This window comes from Catharus ustulatus, chromosome 11, assembly GCF_009819885.2.
Source record: "Catharus ustulatus isolate bCatUst1 chromosome 11, bCatUst1.pri.v2, whole genome shotgun sequence".
Classification (NCBI taxonomy): domain Eukaryota; kingdom Metazoa; phylum Chordata; class Aves; order Passeriformes; family Turdidae; genus Catharus; species Catharus ustulatus.
In genome coordinates this window covers 13,515,255-13,534,589 of record NC_046231.1, presented here as the reverse complement: position 1 = coordinate 13,534,589, position 19,335 = coordinate 13,515,255, and the positions used below count along the sequence as shown (strand labels likewise).

At 42.5% G+C, this 19,335-nt stretch overlaps 1 protein-coding gene across 1 annotated transcript; it reads left to right on the top strand.

Annotated features, from left to right (window-relative positions):
* Positions 1 to 642: 642 nt before the first annotated feature.
* BBS2 (Bardet-Biedl syndrome 2) lies at positions 643 to 18,964 on the top strand. Its single transcript, XM_033069347.2, has 17 exons — positions 643 to 812; positions 2,164 to 2,391; positions 2,757 to 2,882; positions 3,157 to 3,219; positions 5,701 to 5,778; positions 7,901 to 8,005; positions 8,865 to 8,951; positions 10,216 to 10,351; positions 12,210 to 12,349; positions 13,112 to 13,256; positions 13,834 to 14,005; positions 15,029 to 15,158; positions 15,769 to 15,900; positions 16,338 to 16,475; positions 16,897 to 17,009; positions 17,721 to 17,869; positions 18,540 to 18,964. Exons 1-17 carry the CDS (start codon positions 696 to 698, stop codon positions 18,644 to 18,646), a joined length of 2,166 nt encoding a protein of 721 aa, XP_032925238.1. The 5' UTR covers positions 643 to 695; the 3' UTR covers positions 18,647 to 18,964.
* The last annotated feature ends 371 nt before the right edge of the window (positions 18,965 to 19,335 follow it).

Below are 19,335 nucleotides of genomic sequence, written 5' to 3'. Positions count from 1 at the left end.
TGACCTCTACAAATGCCTCCCCCATTCCACACCTCCAACTGCCCCCCACCTTCCCTAACTGCCCCCTGCATCCCAAACTGCCTCTCACCTCTTCTGACCTCTGCGTTTGCCCTCCTGGCCCCCTAACCCCACACCCCAGCTATCCCAGATGCACTCTAATATCCCCTGTATCTCTGTGAGCGCCCCCCACCTCCTCCAGCCCTACATTCCAATTCACCTCCAGCTGCCCTGACCTGTGCAACTGCTTCCCCCAGTCCTACCCCATCTCCCCCAAATGCGTCCCCCCTACTTCACTAACTGCTCCCTCCGTCTCTCTGCCCTGCTCCCCCAGTTCCATTGCCCCCGGTCCCACTGCCCTGCTCCCCCGGTCCCATCTCCCCCGCTGCCCCCGGTCCCATTGCCCTGCTCCCCCGGTCCCATCTCCCTCACTGCTCCCGGTCCCACTGCCCTGCTCCCCCGGTCCCATCTCCCCCGCTGCCCCCGGTCCCATCTCCCTCACAGCCCCCGCCGCCCCGCACTCCCCCCTCGCACAGCGCCCCCCCGCGGCCCGCTCTCGGCCGCGCCCCTCCCGCTGACGCAGCGCCTGCGCGTGCGCGCGCGGTGCCGGTGCCGGCGGATCCGCGTCCGCCCCGCGGCCCGGCCCGGCCCGGCGTTCCCCCGCGTGCCCCGTCCCGCCCCGCGGCCCCTCGCCCACCATGTTGGTGCCCGTGTTCACGCTGAAGCTCAAGCACAAGATCCTGCCCCGCATGGTGGCGCTGGGCCGGTTCGACGGGACGCACCCCTGCCTGGCGGCCGCCACGCAGGCGGGCAAGGTAACGGGGCAGGAGCAGCCTCGGCGGCTGCGGCGCGGCCTGGCCCGGCCGAGCAGCCCCGGCGGCCGCCGCGGGAGCCGCGCTAACCCCGCCCGCTCCCTGCGCCGGGGCTGAGCCGAGCCGGGAGTGCGGGCCCGTGCCCCTCGCCCGCCCTCCGCAGGCCCAGCCCCGAGCTCCGTGCGGGCACGGGGACGCGGTGCTCGAGGCTCGCTCTGCTGCAGCAGGGGGCTTGCGAACATTAATAGCAGGTGGCGAAGTTGAGCGGTAGCAGAGGTGCCCAGAGAGGCTGTGGAGTCTCCAGCCCTGGGGATGTTCAGAAGCTGTCTAGACACAATCTGGAGTAACACCCAGAGCAGGAGGTTGGACTAGGTGACTTCTGTGGCTTCTTCCAGCCTGTTCCACTTTACAAACCCACGTCACCAAGAAAACTCAGGTTTTCTGGCAGGCAACGGGATTTTTTTAAGCCATAAGTTTTATCATGCAGTTTTCAGAGCAGTGAGCCTTGGCACTGTTACAAACCAAGCTCTGTGCTGATAACGGGGCTGAGGTTTCTGTGGGTGATGCACAAACAGCCTGATGGGAACAGAGAGCATCCTGTGTGCTCTGGTTGAGTTAGAAACATAAATAAAACAGGATTAAGTACAACCTGACTAATAAAGCATAGGTTGAAGTATAAACCCACAGAGGTACTTAGGTTGGAAATGCAATCAGGGTTCATCTGTGATGTTTCCCAGCATTATTAATTTTAATTTGGCGCCTTTAGGAACAGCACAGAACAAGGACTTGTCTGAGGAACAGACTGCACAGCCGAAAAGTAAATTGTTGAGCCTGTGATCCTCTGACTTGGCTCCAGGCAATTACAGTGTCTGAGCATTGGTCAGTGAGAGTAAAACCATATTTATCATTCATCCTATTTAAATTAACTATGTTCACCTACAGATGGAGGTTACAGATATGTACTAGGTAAATTGTTCTAAATATTTGGAGTGTTTTGCTAATACTGCTACCAGCTTGGGGTAATTTGTTTAGTTTGTTGTTGCTCCCTTTGGTTTCCTATTTTTGCCTTACTCTGAAGACTTGTCAGTTGTCATTTTCAGAAACAAACAGAGCAAATGATGTTGCAGCTCTACTGGCCAGAGCAGTGTTTTTCCTGCCATTTCCCTTTTTCTAGTATAGTTTAAAGAATAACTGTGAGAAATACTATTGTCAGTAAAACGCCCAGTTTTTGTCCTCATTTAGGTTGAGGGAATGCTTTCTTCCCATCACAATTATTATCCAAATGATAGTCTTTACTGTTTGTATACAAACAGATACATGTGTTGTATTAATATTTATATCTTTGTTTCTGCAGGTTTTTATTCACAATCCTCATGCCCGAGGGCAGAGAACAAACACAAACCGAATGGTGCAAAGTAACCAAGATTCAGACATTTCTCTTCTGAACATTAATCAAGGGATCACTTGTCTGACTTCGGGGGTGCTGAACCCTCAGCTGGGTTATGATTGTCTTCTGGTTGGAACACAGACTAATTTATTGGCTTATGATGTGTATAACAACTCAGATTTGTTTTACAGAGAGGCAAGTTCATTTAACTGTCTACTTTTTTTACTATTGCCATCATTTTCTCTTTCTTGGAATTGTAAAGATTACAGTTTTTCCATTACTTTGTTAATTAATTATGTGTCTGTGCTATATTTAGAATGTTTTGTCTCTAGACTATCTGCAGCATTTCAAAATTAATAAGGGGAAATTTACTCTCGCACATACAGATATACATTGCATTCATATGTCACATCACCTAGCAAGACCAAATCTAAAAAAAATAATAAGCATTCAGAGCTCAGCTAAACTGACAGTGATGTTGTTGGAAGCTGTCTTCTTCACTTGTGTGCTCTGACATATTGTTGTCTGCTGTTTCTTTTTCCTTTAATGCTTCTCTGCAGGTTTCAGATGGAGCCAATGCAATAGTTCTTGGAAAGCTGGGAGATATTTCACCTCCACTTGCAATTATTGGTGGAAACTGTGCCCTGCAGGGCTTTGATTATGAAGGAAATGACCGTTTTTGGACGGTAAGGCCATGCAAAGTAGTTTTGGTGTTATTAGAAGACTCTTTCAATGGCACTAAATAATCTTGATTATTTTTATTATGATAACTATTAATTTAGTTGCTGATTGTTCTTAATTTATCTCAGGCCTTAAACTGTATTTTGGCCATGTATTCAGTGTACTCAGATGTTGCTTGAGCACTGATTTTGTCAATTGTTCTCTTGCAGTTGAGATAATAAAAATAATTCAGCTTCTGAGAGCTATGGCCATCACTGAGTATTGTCCTTCATTTTGCAGGTTACTGGAGACAATGTTCGTTCTTTAGCACTGTGTGACTTTGATGATGATGGGAAAACTGAGGTTTGTAACCATTTACACATGAATTCAGCTATTCTTGTGGTCTTGTGATAATAAAAAAACTCAGATTATCAAACACAACTGACTCACATTACCAGTTAAAATTTCTCATTTTTCATTATACCAGGAGCAGTACAATGAAATGCCTGCATCATCACTTGCAAGGCATCTATTTCAGTGGTATTTCTTGAATATGGTTATGAACTCTTCTAAATTTCAGAGAAACAACTTGCAAGCTTACATGTAAAAGTGAACTTTCAAAAGACTATTATTTTGAAAAGCTTCACTTGCACGTGGTAAAATCAAGAAATCTGTCTTCATATCCTGCCCTTCTGTTTCCTTAAAGTGACATGGGGAAATGAAATACTCTTTGCTCTGCTGATTTAAAATGACAATAACTTGTAACACACATCTTGCTGATAATGATTTGAGACAAACAGTAGGAAACAGCTGCCATTCTGATCATGCAGGCTGCAGGTGATGAGTGAAATTGTGAATTTGTATGGCATTCTCCTTTGGAAACGTTTCTTCATCCCAAATGAACACTTTGCTTCTAAATATGAATCTTTAAGAAGAGTGATGGCTTCCTAGTATACATCAAATGAAAATCAATATGAGGTTAAATCATTATGCTAAAAATACTTGCCTTTGTCATCTGTCTTAAGACTTTAAACATAGTTACTTGAGCTTCTTTGTTTAGTTCCTGAAAAATCCTAATTTGAACTATCCAATTGGACTATGTAATAGTGATGTGGAAAGGGCCTCAACAGTTTTCATGTGTTTTTTATAAGCACTAAACTGATAGGCACCTTGCTTGATTGGGATCTTTAGGAAGTGACATGGTTTCAAGTTTTCATATCAATTTCTGCATAGCTCCTCTTTGTATTTTTTTTAATGTGCTAAGAGGTGTTTATTGAAAGTGAAGACAGTGTGTAAGGATTCAGAAACCAGGAAACTGATCTTTGGCACTAATTGCAAATGGTTTGCACTTACACTTTTAAGTGGGTTTTGCTATATTTTTCTGCTTGATAGAAGTTCATTCTCAGCAGTTGGTGTAATCTGGTGCTACTTTAAGCTGAGTAGAGCTGGATACAATATCTGACTAACTTGTTGGGCCAGTTACTGTAACATGCACTTACTGAGACGTTTTCAGGGTTCTTTTTGATCTTAATTATCTAGGTGATTTTAAAGAGTTTTGACTTATTTATTTACTTTTATTTGTGGCTTTTGTAAAACTGCCTCCGGTTTAAAACTTGAAGTTCTGAGAAAATGCATAGAAGCAGCTTTCTAAATTATCACTTTGTGTCTTACCTGGTAAATGACTGTGCTTGCTTAATTCCTGTTGTTTCTGCCCCGGTAAAAATATGTTTACATTTAAAATTGACTGATTTGAAAGCTGCATAAATAAACTTCTAGTAGCTAACAGAACTAACTTGTCACTGCTTTCTTCAGGATTTTTAGATTGATGAAGATAACTTTCTGCCATATTGCAAAAGAGTTGTGTGGCAAAACTTTGACTTGCTCTTTCAAATTTCTGTCCAGTGGAATGGAAGTCACTGAGGTGGATGTGGTGAATCAAACAAACAAAAGAAATCTAGGCACCTCTGGAAAATACAGCATCACCAGTAATTGTTTTAGGATTGTGTGCTTTTTTCTGGTTGTCTTTTGCTGGTGGTTGCAACTTGGTCAAGAAATCTGTGCTTTTTAAGTATGTTAATTGTTGCAAATAATTTCGATAGCTGCAGTAGACTTAGCCTGGTGTGTTTTAGGTTGATATAATCTGAAGCGTCTTTATTTGGGAAGAAAAAAAGCCTTTAATCTTTTTAAAAATCCAACTTCATTATGGATTTGTATCTCTTTGGCCAAATAAAGATGAAAGGCTCATGGGTTCCAGTGGGGAAAAGTACTACCAGGTTTTAGACTTTGATAAGTAATTCTGTTTGTCATTGATTTGATGGATGACTTTATGGACAATGCACTGAGCAGATCTGCTCCTTGGTTTCTTAATTTGCAAAAGAGAACCTGACAACTGTCACCATCTTCAGTATGAACTTTTCCACTGGGCTCCTTTCCAGTTAATGCCTTCTACCTGGTGAGCTAGGACACAGGAAAAGAACTAAAATGTAGGAAATAGTAAGGAGTGAGAATGTAGAAGACCCAGATCAATGCCTATTGATATAGTCATTGACATCAAGATAAAGCCAATTTTATTCTTACTTTGCAGTAGTGGCAGCCATCACTTAGGTTGGAGGAACAGAGATAGCTGATACTTGGATTCATTGGGGTTTGTTTGTCTTATTTTTTGTGTGTTTGTTTGGTTGTATTTTTTAAAGTGAGGGATCTTCAGTGCAACACTGGCAACATTTCATAGATCTGTTGAAACCTCTTAGCTGCTGGACTTGAAATATTAATTTTTCCTCTAGATCCTGGTGCTTGCTTCCTTAGCTTGAATAATTATTTTTAAGGAACATTATTTTTTTTCAGCTTCTTGTTGGCTCTGAAGATTTCGACATCCGTGTGTTTAAAGAAGATGAGATTGTTGCAGAAATGTCAGAGACAGAGGTAAATTACTTCTGGCTAATGTTTATTATCTTGCTGACAGAGCTGAAAGTGTTGTGTACTCTAAAGCTTCTCTGGTTCAGATTTATTGTGTAGTTAAGTAGTTACTAAACTATTTGGCACAGTATCTATTCTGCTTGAACTGCAAAAGTTCGAGTTGAATAATGTCTTTCATTATGTGGGGGGCTTTTTGCTTTGTTTATTTACAAACCTTTCACCCCACTGAGAAAAGTGACTGTTCTTGGCTGACAGTCAGGACCCTGTGCAAGGGTGATTAAGGTTGCTGGTTTGTGATTGAAGTTCTTTGTGTCCTCTGAGTAAAAGGATGTCTTCTACAGTTTTCCTCAAATGTTCTTGATGCAATTATGATGATGTAACTTGTCCCTGTGTGTATACCCAGACAGTGCATGGCAGGGTACCAGTGGGATGCCTAGGCAAAACTGGAAGATTATATTGCAATTGGAGTTACACACTGGCTATATAAAAAGAGCTGTGGTGACTAAAGTAAGGAATGGGGCAGATAGGTTTACAGAGGGGTAAATAAAAGGTGTAGGAGTTGCTGTTTAGCTGAAGAACTGCGAGAAGATGCCCACTGATTTTGATTTCTAGGAAGGGAGTAAAATATCTTTATTACTGCATTTAGAAGTGTTCTCAGTGTTCTCATGGCCCTTCTGGACTCAAGGTAGAGGAAGGTCACAGACCTTTGTCCTTAAAGATCTGAGGCCTCCCTTCTGCCCAAGGTGGGACTAAAAGGCTTAGCTGATAAACCACTTACGAAGAGCTATAAAAGACAAAGCCAGGCACTGTTCTGGAAAAGGAAGTTGTTGCTATCACCACTATTTGGCCTGGGCCTGTAATATGTCCTCCTCTCTGTGCAGGTCTGGTCATTTGATATTTCTAGTTAAAGGGATGCTGAAGGTCTCAAGTGATTTATTTCCATATCCTCAGTAGAACTGTTTTGAATTCACACCTGCAGTCATAGGAAGCCTGTTACAATTCTACTGTTCTAATATAAAAGGGCACTGCTGAACCAAAACCTTTCTCTTTAGGAAGATGAATTCAGGGAACAGTGTCTTTGTACATTATGTTTGGTTTGGAAGTCTTGGATAGTTTTCATTTTCTGTGTTTAATCACTTATTCTGGTGAAGCTGAAGCTATAGACTGTTGAGATTCTTATAAATGGCCAATAAATTTGGGTTTATTCTTACCTTTGAGTTTCTGACTGTTGCTGTGGTCTTCTGTCCTTACTGGGTGCTTGTAATTTAGTTTGATACTTAGGAAAGACTCTGCAGAAGATTGAGAGCTGAAAAGATAAAGGGTTTGTAAATAAAGTTTTGTGGTAAAACATCCAAGGAGCACAGTCAGATTTTACATAAGAAGTTGGGGAAGAATTTAATTGAAGGAAGTCTCCTGTACTACATTCTACAGAAGACCAGACAGATGATTGCAAGTGTTCCTCCTGACAATAAAATCTCTAGTCTCAGTGTGTGGAAAAACCTGCATTTCGAAGCCCTGAGAACCCTAGCTCAATAAGGAATGGGTCTTAAAAGGAGTGAGAAACAGGCCAAGTTATGACTCAGGTCTTTCCCCAGAGTTTATTCAGGTAGCACACCTAGCCTGGTGTTCCAGTTGTGTTCCAAAGAAGTCCAACTGTGGGAGTTTTTAATTTTTATCTTACTGGTACTGGGCAAAGATTTCCTACCAACAGTGTCTCTGGGACTTTCCTAACCCAAAGTGGAACCTTGTCATCATCAGCTCCTTAAGCTTCAGGAATATTAGGTGTAGTTTCTCAATGATAGTGGGTTAGCACTGATGACCACAGGAATCCTATGAGCAGTTGTTTTGCTGCCTGTGGTAGGAAATAGTTGGTCAAAGTACACAGTTTGAGGGCAGTTCTGCAATCCTTGCAGAAGTGTATCTTAACACTGGCAATGCAGCTTGTGTGAGGAAATCCTACAAGGCCTCCAGTGATTTCAGACTGATTCTTAGAAGGAGTTACTTCAGTGTTCAGTGCTTCCTACAACTGACTTACTTATTAGAAATGTAGGATTCATATGATGGATCCATAGCCTGTTCCCACAAGTTCTCACTCCTGTGTGCTCTCTGTCTCTCCCTTCCCCACCAGACTGTCACTGCTCTCAGCCCCATGAATGGCAGTCGCTTTGCCTACGCTCTTGCCAATGGCACCGTGGGAGTTTACAACAAGTCAGCACGCTACTGGAGGATTAAGGTTAGTCCCTTGTTGGAGTGTCATCACTGGAAGCTTGAAGGCTGCCAGGAGACTTGGTATCTAATTTCAGGTCATTCTGATGTTACCCTTAGGTGAACTTTGCTGAGCAGAGAACTTAATGTAATTTTGTTCTTACAAAATCTGTTTTTATAGTTAATGTAAAATACAAGGTCAGTTCCTGCAGTACTTTTGGGCTGTTGGTGATGGTTTAAACAACAGTGATACAATCATACAATTAGGGATTCTTCAGCTTAACAAGAGACATTCAAGTTTGTGTTAGAAATTCCTCTCTGGTTGAGTCAATGAACTGTTTTTCAGAAACTGAAATCTTGCATTGTCTATGTTAAAGGGTAATTTTTCTCATCAATAGCAATTTCCTGCTCCAGCAAATCAGTTTGGCTAGATCCTTTCCTGATTGTAGTATTCTTAATATAAAACAGTATAGTATATTTAATAGTAATAAGAAGATTCCTCAAGATGTGGCAGGAAGAGGCTTATGGTTGTCCTCAGTAGTCTAATTTTATGACAGTGTTGAGGCCCTGATACTTTTCTTCTTAGAGGATTTGTTTTTTTTTACTCTTTGCTTTTGTGAGTTCTGCTCATCTGCTTGGATGGAAATGTTTTTAAAGGAACAGTCAGGTCCTTTGAAGGCTGTGTACTAGATTAGTAGTGCAAGGGCTAAGATACCACCTGTCTGAGACCTTAGAAATAGTAATACTCAAACTTCATGTTCAGAGGCATAGTTGTATTCCCTTCTGTACTCTCTGTGGTCTTAGAGTCCAGTGTTTTGCAAGTGGCAAGCATGTGAAGTTTAGAGAACATACCCCAGCTTAATTTGTTCTTTCTTTTCTGCCCTCAGTCAAAAAACCAAGCAATGAGCATACATGCATTTGACCTGAACTCTGATGGAGTGTGTGAGTTGATCACTGGCTGGTCTAATGGCAAGGTGAGTTTATACAGGGGGAAAAGAAGGAGCTGCAGATTGGGGGGCTGTATTATCTGAAGAACAACAATCAAAAAAGGAAGAAGGAGAAACCTGAGCACTGCAGATCTATTGCAATAAACCTAGTTTGGCTGGTGAGTCCTGTGCCAAGTGCAAGATCAGAGAAAAGCTGCTTCCACTGCTTAGCTCAGTGAATTGCTAAGGTGTGGCAAGTTGTTTCCATGGCAGCACAGATCATATGCCACATCCTAGAGTTCTTGAGTGTCTCTATTCAGGTGTGTCTTGAGGACACTCTAATAATCCTCTGCAGTGTGTTCTGAATGTTTCCAAACTACAGGGAAGACAAAGCAGTTATGTAACAGGAGAGCAGCGTCAGTCTGGACTGTGGCAGGATTAATCAGGCATTATTTCATTTTATGTAGAGGCATTCTATACAGCTCAGTTTTAGTCTTTTAAGCCTGTTCCTTGGTATTCCCCTTTCCCAGAAATGACTGTTTTAACTGCCACATCTCTCCTGGATGCAGCTTGCCAGGTTTTTCTGTAAAGCTGTGCTTTTTTCTTCACACCTTTTATTACTCTAATTAGCCTGCGGTGCTTTAATAACTTGATATCAAGCTGGCAGGCTGGAGCCCAGATGTGTTGTAACTTACACTGGATTAGATGTGTAATGCTGTTAAGGAGAGAGCCTCTCCTTGCTTTGCTCCTGTTCTTTTCCACTTGTAGTCTCTGTCCAGTCTGTTGGTCTGAAACAGTCCATAACTCCTAGCAAGAGTAATGCTGTGACCTGTGCTTCAGAGAATACACAGAGCATGGAACTGAGCCCACCTCACCCTTATCGAATGAAAGATAATGGAAGGTTGTGGTATTTGTGTATAAAAATAATTCAGCCACCAAGGACTGCAGCTGAGAGGAGAGGTTGTAAATACTGCATTAAAGTTATTTCTGGTTTAGTCCCATCATTGCTGCATCATATGTGCATAACCTTTCCAGTGCAGACTTGCACTCCCTTATATTTCCTTCCTTTTTAATTTTGTAGCTTGGGGAAACATGTCTGAAGAGAAGTTCCTTCTAGCTCCTTCTAGAGTCTGCCTAGAGGTCATTTCTTGATAGTACTTTTCTCATGTGGGGAGTTTGAATGAGCAGAGCTGCAACTACACCTGCAGTTCTGTGAGCAGGGCTGGCATTCAGTTAACATCTCAGGGTATGGCATGACACGTGTTTTGGCTTTTTTCTTCATGCTGAGGCTTGGAACTTTTTGTTGTTCCAGGTTGATGCACGCAGTGACCGGACTGGGGAGGTCATCTTTAAGGACAACTTTACTTCCTCAATTGCAGGACTGGTGGAGGGGGATTACAGAATGGATGGGAGCACCCAGTTAATCTGCTGCTCAATTGATGGTGAAGGTAACAGCATTGTTCAGGATATTAATGTAATACAGAGCAATATCAGGCACATCACATCATCTCAGATTAGCTAAACATGGTTTTGGTTCCAAGGTTTTATGTGCCAAATTCCCTTTGCTTTATGTGCAGTTAAGGGAATTTTGCGTTACGCTATCTGCAAACAGGATTTTGAGTATTGCCTTCTCTGTGAGAATCAGCATGTGTTTCATTATGATCCAAGAAACCATCAAAATTCATTTGTCTAATGGAAGAAACCCCATCCTAATGCAAAGATAATAATATTCAGTATAGACTCTGGTTCTTCAGGCTACATTATAATAGATGAATGTATAGGAAATGTCTTTTTTCTATGTTTTAATTCTTTGGCCACTTTACAGTAGATAAAGGTGTTTAAAGAACTAAGGGTGTGTGTGTTTTGGTTTTCTTCTGCAGATGAAGAGGTTTTATATTAGAAATTTTAGATGTTAACAGCGTTTTGTTTCCTGGAAAATGCTATCCTGAGACTGGAGAAGTGGTGGATTTATCCCACCATGCATTCAAGAAGTCAGACCTCGTTATTGTGAGTGGAAATAAATATGATCAGAGATGATTTAAATAAGCTCAGTATGAATTTACAGGGATGGCTCCAGGAAAGGCACTGGTGTGATTATCCGACTCCTTGGCGTCAGTGGCCTGAGACAAGCAGGTCTGGCACAACCCATTTGAAACAAAAGCCTGTCCTTGTTAAATAGTAGAGTGTTTTGCTGTCTGTCTTAATCACAGGCTGTGGGGATTTGCTGCACTTGGGCTTCAGCTTATAAACCTTTTTCCCAAGCTTACTAAAGGGGAGCATTGTAAGCAGTTCTGGAGAACCTTGTCCTAGCAGAGTTGTGTAGGTTGGTATCACTGAACACCATCATCCTTTTCTGATGGGTGCATTGTAAACAAGCCTTGGCATGATGGAGATCCCTTTAGGCCTTAGTAATTAGTGTGGCTGGGGTTATGTAGACAATGTTATTACAGTTCTATTTGGGACCATCATCCTTTCACATGAGGTGTTCTTCTGTGTTGTAGTGGTTTTTGTCTTGCTCTCATTTAAAATGAATGATTCACTCAGAAATATTAAAGTGTGTCCTTTCATCGGAGGACAGTGTGCAAGCTGAATTATTTCAAGTTCCATGCAACTTTTTACGGGGCAGCAGTCATTTTCAGTCAGGCAGCATGTTCTTCCCAGGTAAAAGATTTTTGTCCCTGGCTTTCATTGTCAGAGCTGCAATCAGGGCACACAGCCTTGGAGCAAAATTAAAGTTGTCTCATTACCTGTTCAGATCTTCTGTCTTCACAGATAGTTAGAGGTATTTCCATAGCTCTCTGCTCCACTGGGCTACTTGGGAACAAGTCCTACCCCTTGAAGTGAAGTATCCCTTGATTTGGGGAAAAACTAATGTGTAAATCTTGTGTACTGGCTGATTAACAGTGACTTACAGTCACTTCCAGACAGCAACAACTCCTCTGACCAGCTCTAGAAATCCAGGTACACATTTTATTAATTTTGCATAATTGTAAACTTGCCTAAGCACCTGAAAGAATGATTGCAGTGGGACTCCTCTTGCAAAAAGACTAGGTGCTGCACTGTCTGGTCAGGTGAGTATAGCTTAAAGACAGGTTGGAAATTTACCTTTTTTTTTTTTTTTTTTTTTTTTAAGTGTGCAGTTCTCTTGCCCCAGTTACCAAGAAAGTGAGAGCCTCTCTGTGTCTCAATCAGTTCTCAGGTTTTCAGCTGCAGAGGTGGTACAAAGGAGTCATGTCACAGAAACTGAAGTTCTGGGCAGGTTGTTGAAGTCTTTGTTGAAATGGGCTATGTTTTGTTTTTGTACAGTCCGGGGCTATCTGCCAGGAGGTGAGGAAATGAAAGGGAACCTAATGGATACAAGTGCTGAGCAGGATCTTATCCGAGAACTTAGTCAAAAGAAACAAAATCTGTTGCTGGAATTGAAAAATTATGAGGAAAATGCAAAGGTACTGCTTAAATAATGTGTGGGGCCAAAACACACCTTCCTGTTGGTATAAATCCAGAGTAATCTGGGAAGCAGTTGTGGGGCAGTCCAGACAAGTCAGAGCTGTAGCTTGTCAGGATGCAGTGAGATAGTCTGCTGGGGGCTCCTGCCTCTGCATTTGGCTTGCTCCTTGTGCAAGTTCAGAACTTGCTTTTTGTATTTTAATAATGCTTTCTTTGCTTCTTCCTCTTGCCAGAGCAGTTGTGTTTAGAGCTGGATTCACTTCAACCTTGTGCTTTGGCTTATGACTGCAAATTGTAGTTTTCAGTGCATAAGCCAGCTTGGGAGTCAGAGGGGATTGTGAGAGGATCAGGTCACTGGGTGACGGCTGGGAGCACTGCCAGCTTGAATCACACTTGTGGTTTGATGGTGTACATTTGTAAAAATAGTCTGACGAAGGAGCAAACTCATATTTGTACAGCAAAGCTTAGAATTTTGTAAGATTGTGTTTAAAATTGAAATATGTTAAGTGTTTTTTGAGTAGGGATTTGCATACAGAGCTGAGGTCTATCCATGGTAAAGCATTCAAAAACAGTGTAGCTCAAGTGTCCATAGCTCTGTGCCTAATCCAACCACCATTCATAGCTAGTTGGAAGTGTCTGGGAATTGCTGTAATGCAGCCTTCTTCTGAAAGAAAAGAGAAGCCACTTGTGCATATGTTTTCTAGGTTTTTTGAATGAAAATCTTGACATTCTGATACTGACAGATATGTGTATTGTAACAGGCTGAATCAAACGCTCAGCTGAAGGAAGCTGATGGGCAGAGAGGTGTGATTCCAGCAAACACTCAACTCCAGACAGCCCTCTCAGTTAACCTGGGCTCTGACAGCCAGTCTGCCCATGTGGAGCTGTGTATTTCCACCACAAATGGTGAGTGGTAACCTGCCACCATTGATATTCGCTTCATGTAAAACCATGCAAATTTTTAGTTATATTTAGCTGGTGATTTGAATGTCTCCCCTTTATTGTCTGTAACGTCCCTTTTGTGGTTTCTTTCCTTTCATGGAGTTTTGAATCAAGCCGTGTTCCTTGGATGGGTCTTAGGGAAGAGGAGTTTGATGGAATTTGTTTCTTATTATGTGTTATTTTCTGAGGCAATTAATATTTAACTTGGATGAAACCAGCCTTGATGATCCCTGCAGCACTTTGTGTTGACTGTAAACACCAACCCACAGCTGCATTAGTGAGGGTGCTGCATGAATGCAGCTGCATCTCAGCTGGCTTTACATGCAAAACTGGAACTACCCCAAGACAGCAAATTCACCTTGCACCAGGCATGCTAGGATGCAGTCAAGTCCAGATGTGGTAGTCCAGGTCACCTGGGATATTTTAACAATTCAGAGGAGGGATGTAAGGAGTTGAACATGCTTAATTCTGAAAACAGTGGCGGTTTGTTGCCAGAGGACAGCTTTTAATTTGGGAACTGCTTTTTCTTCCTGTTGCTAAGACACAATCATCCGTGCTGTGCTGATCTTTGCTGAGGGCATATTTGAAGGAGAGAGCCATGTGGTCCACCCCAGTCTCCAGAACCTCTCAGGCTGTGTTCGTGTTCCCCTTACTCCACCCAAAGATGTCCCTGTGGATTTGCACATCAAAGCCTTTGTGGGTTACCGAAACAGGTGAGTTTTGTGATCTCTGCTGGTCTCCAGAACTGTGGGACCAGGAAACAGCAATAATGTGGTTTCATGCTTGTCCCATGGGAAGTCCACCATTAATTCCTGGGTGCCTCATTTCTCTGTCTTACTGAAAGGAGAGCTGGGAGGCTTTCTTAAAAACATTGGTGCACTCGTGGCACTGAGTTTTTTCTAGACAAAATCAAAATAATCTGGAATCACTGTGATCTGTTGTGTTCTGGTTCTGCCTTTAGGTAAGGAATGCACATTTGTCCAGGAGATGTCTTATTATGGGTGTGTGGAGGGAATCAAGAGATGAAGAAACTCTGTCCTGTCCCCAAGGGGCTGGGCCCTGGATGGTGCCTGCTGTGGATGGAGTACTTGAGCAAGCCTGGAGACACAGCTTTGTCTCTCAAGCTGTAAAGTAACCCTGAACCCATTTGGCTTCAGGGCAAATAGAAAGTAGCACATGCTTGATTTCAAGACAACATTTTTCCAGTCTCCCATAGAAATACCTCTCCATAGAAAACAAAATGTCTCTTCATATACCCTTTAAAAAAGGTTTCTTCCTGCTCACATCTGTCAGAGCTGTTGGTGCCTGAGGAGGCGGCATTCTTTCCCTGAACAGGGAGGCATATTTTGAGAGCTAGCCACCCACTGCAGAAAGACTGTATGGGACTGAATTCCCTCTCTGTTTTTTCTATTTGCCTTTATTTTTACTTTTAATAAGACTTCACTGAACTTGTAAAGAAAATGCCCAGTCATATAGTAAAATTGTAAATGTATTAGCCTAGAGAGTGTACTTCAGTGGAAGGATTATTGAAAATGACAGCAGTGGGGAGGAATCATACAACCTTGTGATAAGCCTGGAATTTCCAAGTTTGTGTTTCCTCTGGGGAAGCAGTAAGCAGCTGATTATGTAACTGGAAACTGTGGGTGTCAGTTCCCTGCTGAAAAAGAGAAACCATTGCAGTAGGTGAATCCCTGCTATGTTACTAACTCTCTGTTTTTCCATTGGGTTGCTTCCAGCACACAGTTCCATGTATTTGAGCTGACAAGACAGCTTCCCCGCTTTTCCATGTATGCCCTGAGCAGCCCAGACTCGGCCACAGAGCCTTTGAGCTTTGTTAACTGTACCATGAATGAGAGGCCACAAAGGGTGAGTTTCTGCTCTTCTTACTGGTTTCAAGTTTTGTATAGGTGGAGGGTTTGCAATCAGCGTGAGATTTCCAATAGCAAAGGAAAAATTATTCAGTAAACTTCACTACTGGCCTTTGGAGTCTGTATTTGAAGTCAACCCTGCTTTTTTCTGTCTTTAAAAGATGACTCAGTTGAGGCATTCCAAGGATCAGGAATTCCTGTAGGAACTAAAGGCCTGAGATCAGAAGGTGTTTTAGATATTATCTTGTTCACTGGGTGCCTGCTGATAGCAGGAGACCTGTAGTGAGTATTGAATTTTGTAAATGAGCAGAGAACAGGAAAGAGGCAGCACAGTGCTCAGGTAGTGACTCAGTTTTGTCTCAGTTTTGTAGCAGTTTCTGATTGATGGATTTGATTATTTTAGGAATATTCAGCTTTGGTGCAAGGATTAAACTGTCCTCATTCTAACAAGTTCATGACATGGGATTATGGGATGAAATTTAGTAAATGAAATTTCTGGAGTACCCTGAACAGAATGATCTGGTGCACATCATGTGCAGGGACATTGTGTGGTTCCTGAGGCTTTCAAAACAAGGGATGGCTGATGTTCTTAATTTTATTTTTGAAAGATCATTATGTGGCTGAATCAGAGCTTCTTGCTACCAGAGGATGCAGAGTTTCAGAGCACTCCTTTCCAGGTTTGCTTCACTTCCCTTCGTAATGCAGGTCAGCTCTGCATCAAAATCAAGCCTGGTGGAGAGGTGAGTACCTCCCTGGACAAGGGGAACAGCCCTTTAATGATACTCCAGGAAAACCAGTATACCCATACTGCCAGTAGGAAGCAGTAAAAGTGAAGGATGACTAAACAGGCAGAGAAAGTACTAATGCTTTTGGAAACTTCTGTTTACTGTCGGTGGGTAAAATTCCAGGGCCTGTTAGTGAAGTAAACTGCTTAGCTTGTGGCTCTGTAGAGAAATTATTTCCCCACAGAGTGGTTTCAGGGAGCCTTAACGTGAGGCACAAAGCTGCCTGTAACTTCTGCACTGTCCTATGTGCACAGATACCTCTCTATCCCAAACCTGAATAAAAACCCCTTTGAAATCAGTGTCTTCTTGTCTACTGAAAGCTATAGAGCGTGTCCATGCCCTCTTGATAAAAGGACCTGCTTTGAGCCTGGGTTTTCTTTCCTTTCTGACAGATTTCCATCAACACAGATGATATTGATCTAGCTGGTGACATTATTCAGTCAATGGCTTCTTTCCTGGCCATTGAAGATTTGCAGGTGGAAGCAGATTTTCCTGCGTACTTCGAGGAGCTGCGGAAAGTATTGGTGAAGGTGAGGAGGCTTCAGGCATTTTGAAGTAGACAGATAAGCAGTCACTGGGTTTTTTTTAATGGGAGGATCTCTAAACTGTGTTATCTTTGTTGTGGAAATCAGCCCACAGTGGCTTGCTGTATATTCTGTGGGACACTCTCAGCTGTCTGTTTTTGTTCTGTAGAACAGGCCCTTGGTCCTATCAGTTGGTTGTTCAGGATAAAGTAAACATGTTGTCTGGAAGACTGAGCTCTGGGTTTGGGCCATCATGCTCACCCCTTCTGGGAGCCAAATTACTTCTCCTGCAGTGAGGAATGAAGGGAAGGAGAACAGTGTCAGGGATGCTGGTTGGTTAGGCTGGGATCTGGGCTGAGGTTTAGCCTGAATCCTTGTGTGCCCAGGTGCCAAGGACCCTTGTTCATGACTTGTTTGCCTTGGACAGGTGGATGAGCACCATGCAGTGAATCAGAGGCTCACTGCTGACATGGCTGAGCACTCCAACCTCATCCGCAGCATGCTGGTTCAGGCAGAAGATGCCCGGCTCCTGGGAGACTTGTGAGCAATTCTTCCTGGTTTGTGTGTTTGTGGTTTAGAATGGCCAGTCTGCTTTTCAGGCAGAAAAGAGCACAGGAAAACATTGGTGTGATACAAGAGTTGCCTAGTTACGATTTTTGATGTAGGATAGTACCTTTGATGGTCTCACCATGAGCTCTCCTTGAACCTTGTCAGATTCTTTAGGTAGGAAACCAGTCAGGGGAAGGCAAGGGGGCAAGGGTAGGGGCTTAGTGTGTAGCAGGTCAGGTGAATCTACTTCAAGATGGTGAGATATGTTAGATATGTTAGAGATATGTTAGCTTTTCCTGCCTTCTTTCCTTAATATGTCTGTGGTGTGTGTACTTTTGAGAACACCAAGAAAGACATTTTAGGTGTCAGGTTTTCTCTCTGATTTGGTGTTCTCTGCTAATGATAAACTTCAATCTGAAGAGTAGCAGTAAAGAGGCCCAAGCAATTGCAGGGCAGTGGTACTTCCACTGGGGAAAGTGGTGTCTCCACTTTGTCTTGCTGGATGAAGTAACTGCAAAAATAGACTTCAGGTTTTTTAGTAAAATAATGAGTATAGCCAATGTGTCTAGACAAGTCTGTTGGAAGACATACAGGTGGCTGTGGTGGCCAACACAACCACGTATTGCTACACCTTTATATTGACAAACCAGGAATGACTTTCTTGTCCTCTGAGATGTAAATAACTGGATTCATTGTTCCCAGGAAAAACATGAAGACACGGTACAGCGAGCTGTATGACCTGAACAGAGATTTAATAAATCAATACAAAATTCGTTGCAACAATCACACGGAGCTGTTGAATAATCTGAAAGCTGTGAATCAGGCAATCCAAAGGGCTGGGCGGTTACGTGGTAAGTCTGTGTTTTTGAAAGCTAAGGGGAGTCTCAGGCCCCCAGTGAGACACATAAGATGTGTCCCAGAGGTCACCTGGGTTAGTTAAGTGACTTCAGGCTTCTTGGCCTGAAACTCAGTTAGAAGAAGTAATCTTTCATTCCTTAGTCATAGTGAATTACGTGTGACAGTCACCTGTGAGTATCCAGTATAATCTGGGATCACAGTTCTAGAAAGAACAATTTGAAATAGTTTCTGGATTTCTGAATGAGGCAGAAATTGATAGTTTTGTTGAACATGCTACTTTTAAAATGTTTTTGGAATTACTTCAGTTCTAAGTTTATAATTCTGCTTAAAAAAAAAAAGGCAACTAGTAACTTAAGCAGGACTGTTTTATCTGCATTATTAGTCCTGTAGGTCTTCAGGGAGGGAAGTATGTTTATAGCATTTTTTGTATGTTTATAGCATTCCCCTTCCAACAAGCTCTCGTGAAACAGACCTACAGGGGATTCTTCTTTAAAGAAAGGATTTTATTTATGTACTAGAAAAAAGATGGTGTTTCATCATGTTTAAAAAGTATTTGAAAGAAACCCCTAAATTTTCAGACTGGATCACATAAGTATTTTTACTATTTTTTTTACTCTGTAACTGTTTTTTTCCCTTTTCTTTCCCTTTTTTTCCTCTTTGCAGTTGGCAAACCTAAAACACAAGTGATCAGTGCTTGTCGGGATGCAATACGAAGCAACAACTTCAACACCCTGTTCAGGATAATGCGTGTGGGAACAGCTTCTTCTTAGGGAGAGGAGCAGCAGCTGTGCAGAGGCAGTGGTTCCATGCACCGGGCAGATTATGGATGACAAGCAGTTAATTCAGAACCCTACTCCACTCCAGGGTGAAGTAATTACAATGGTAGTGCTGTAGTTAAGTTGTCAGAGAAATATTACACAGACCAAAGCTCCATGAAGAGAGCATCAGAGAGTTTAAGTGCAGATGTGGTATTTATGCAATACAGAGGTTCAAACAGTTATTTTTTATTACAGTAACTTATTTATGTATTTAAATATATTTTGTAGTTAAGGCATTGGTCTTTTCCATTAAAACATAGACTGGCTTAACTGATTTTGTTCTGAATTAATTGGGGAGATGTACTGCTAAGTTTACTTGTTGAAAAAACCCAGCCCAAACAACTTCCCTGGTTTCTGCTGCATAGTTCCTTTGCACTTGAAATTCCTGTGCTATAGAGTCCTGGGTTTCACTGCAGGGATGTGTGGCTCTCTAGGTAAATTGAAGAGCAGTGTATGGAAACCACCAAAGGATAACATCTTGCTGACTCTTTAGCCAAAAGATGTTTGACAGGTATCCAGTTCCATGATCTGTACAGGTAGGAAGTGGTCTGTTTCATATACAGCACTCTCCCCACACCTGGATTGCAGAAAGTTTTGCTTCTAGCTACTGGTTCTGTGCTACTGCTGGAAAAACTCCAGAT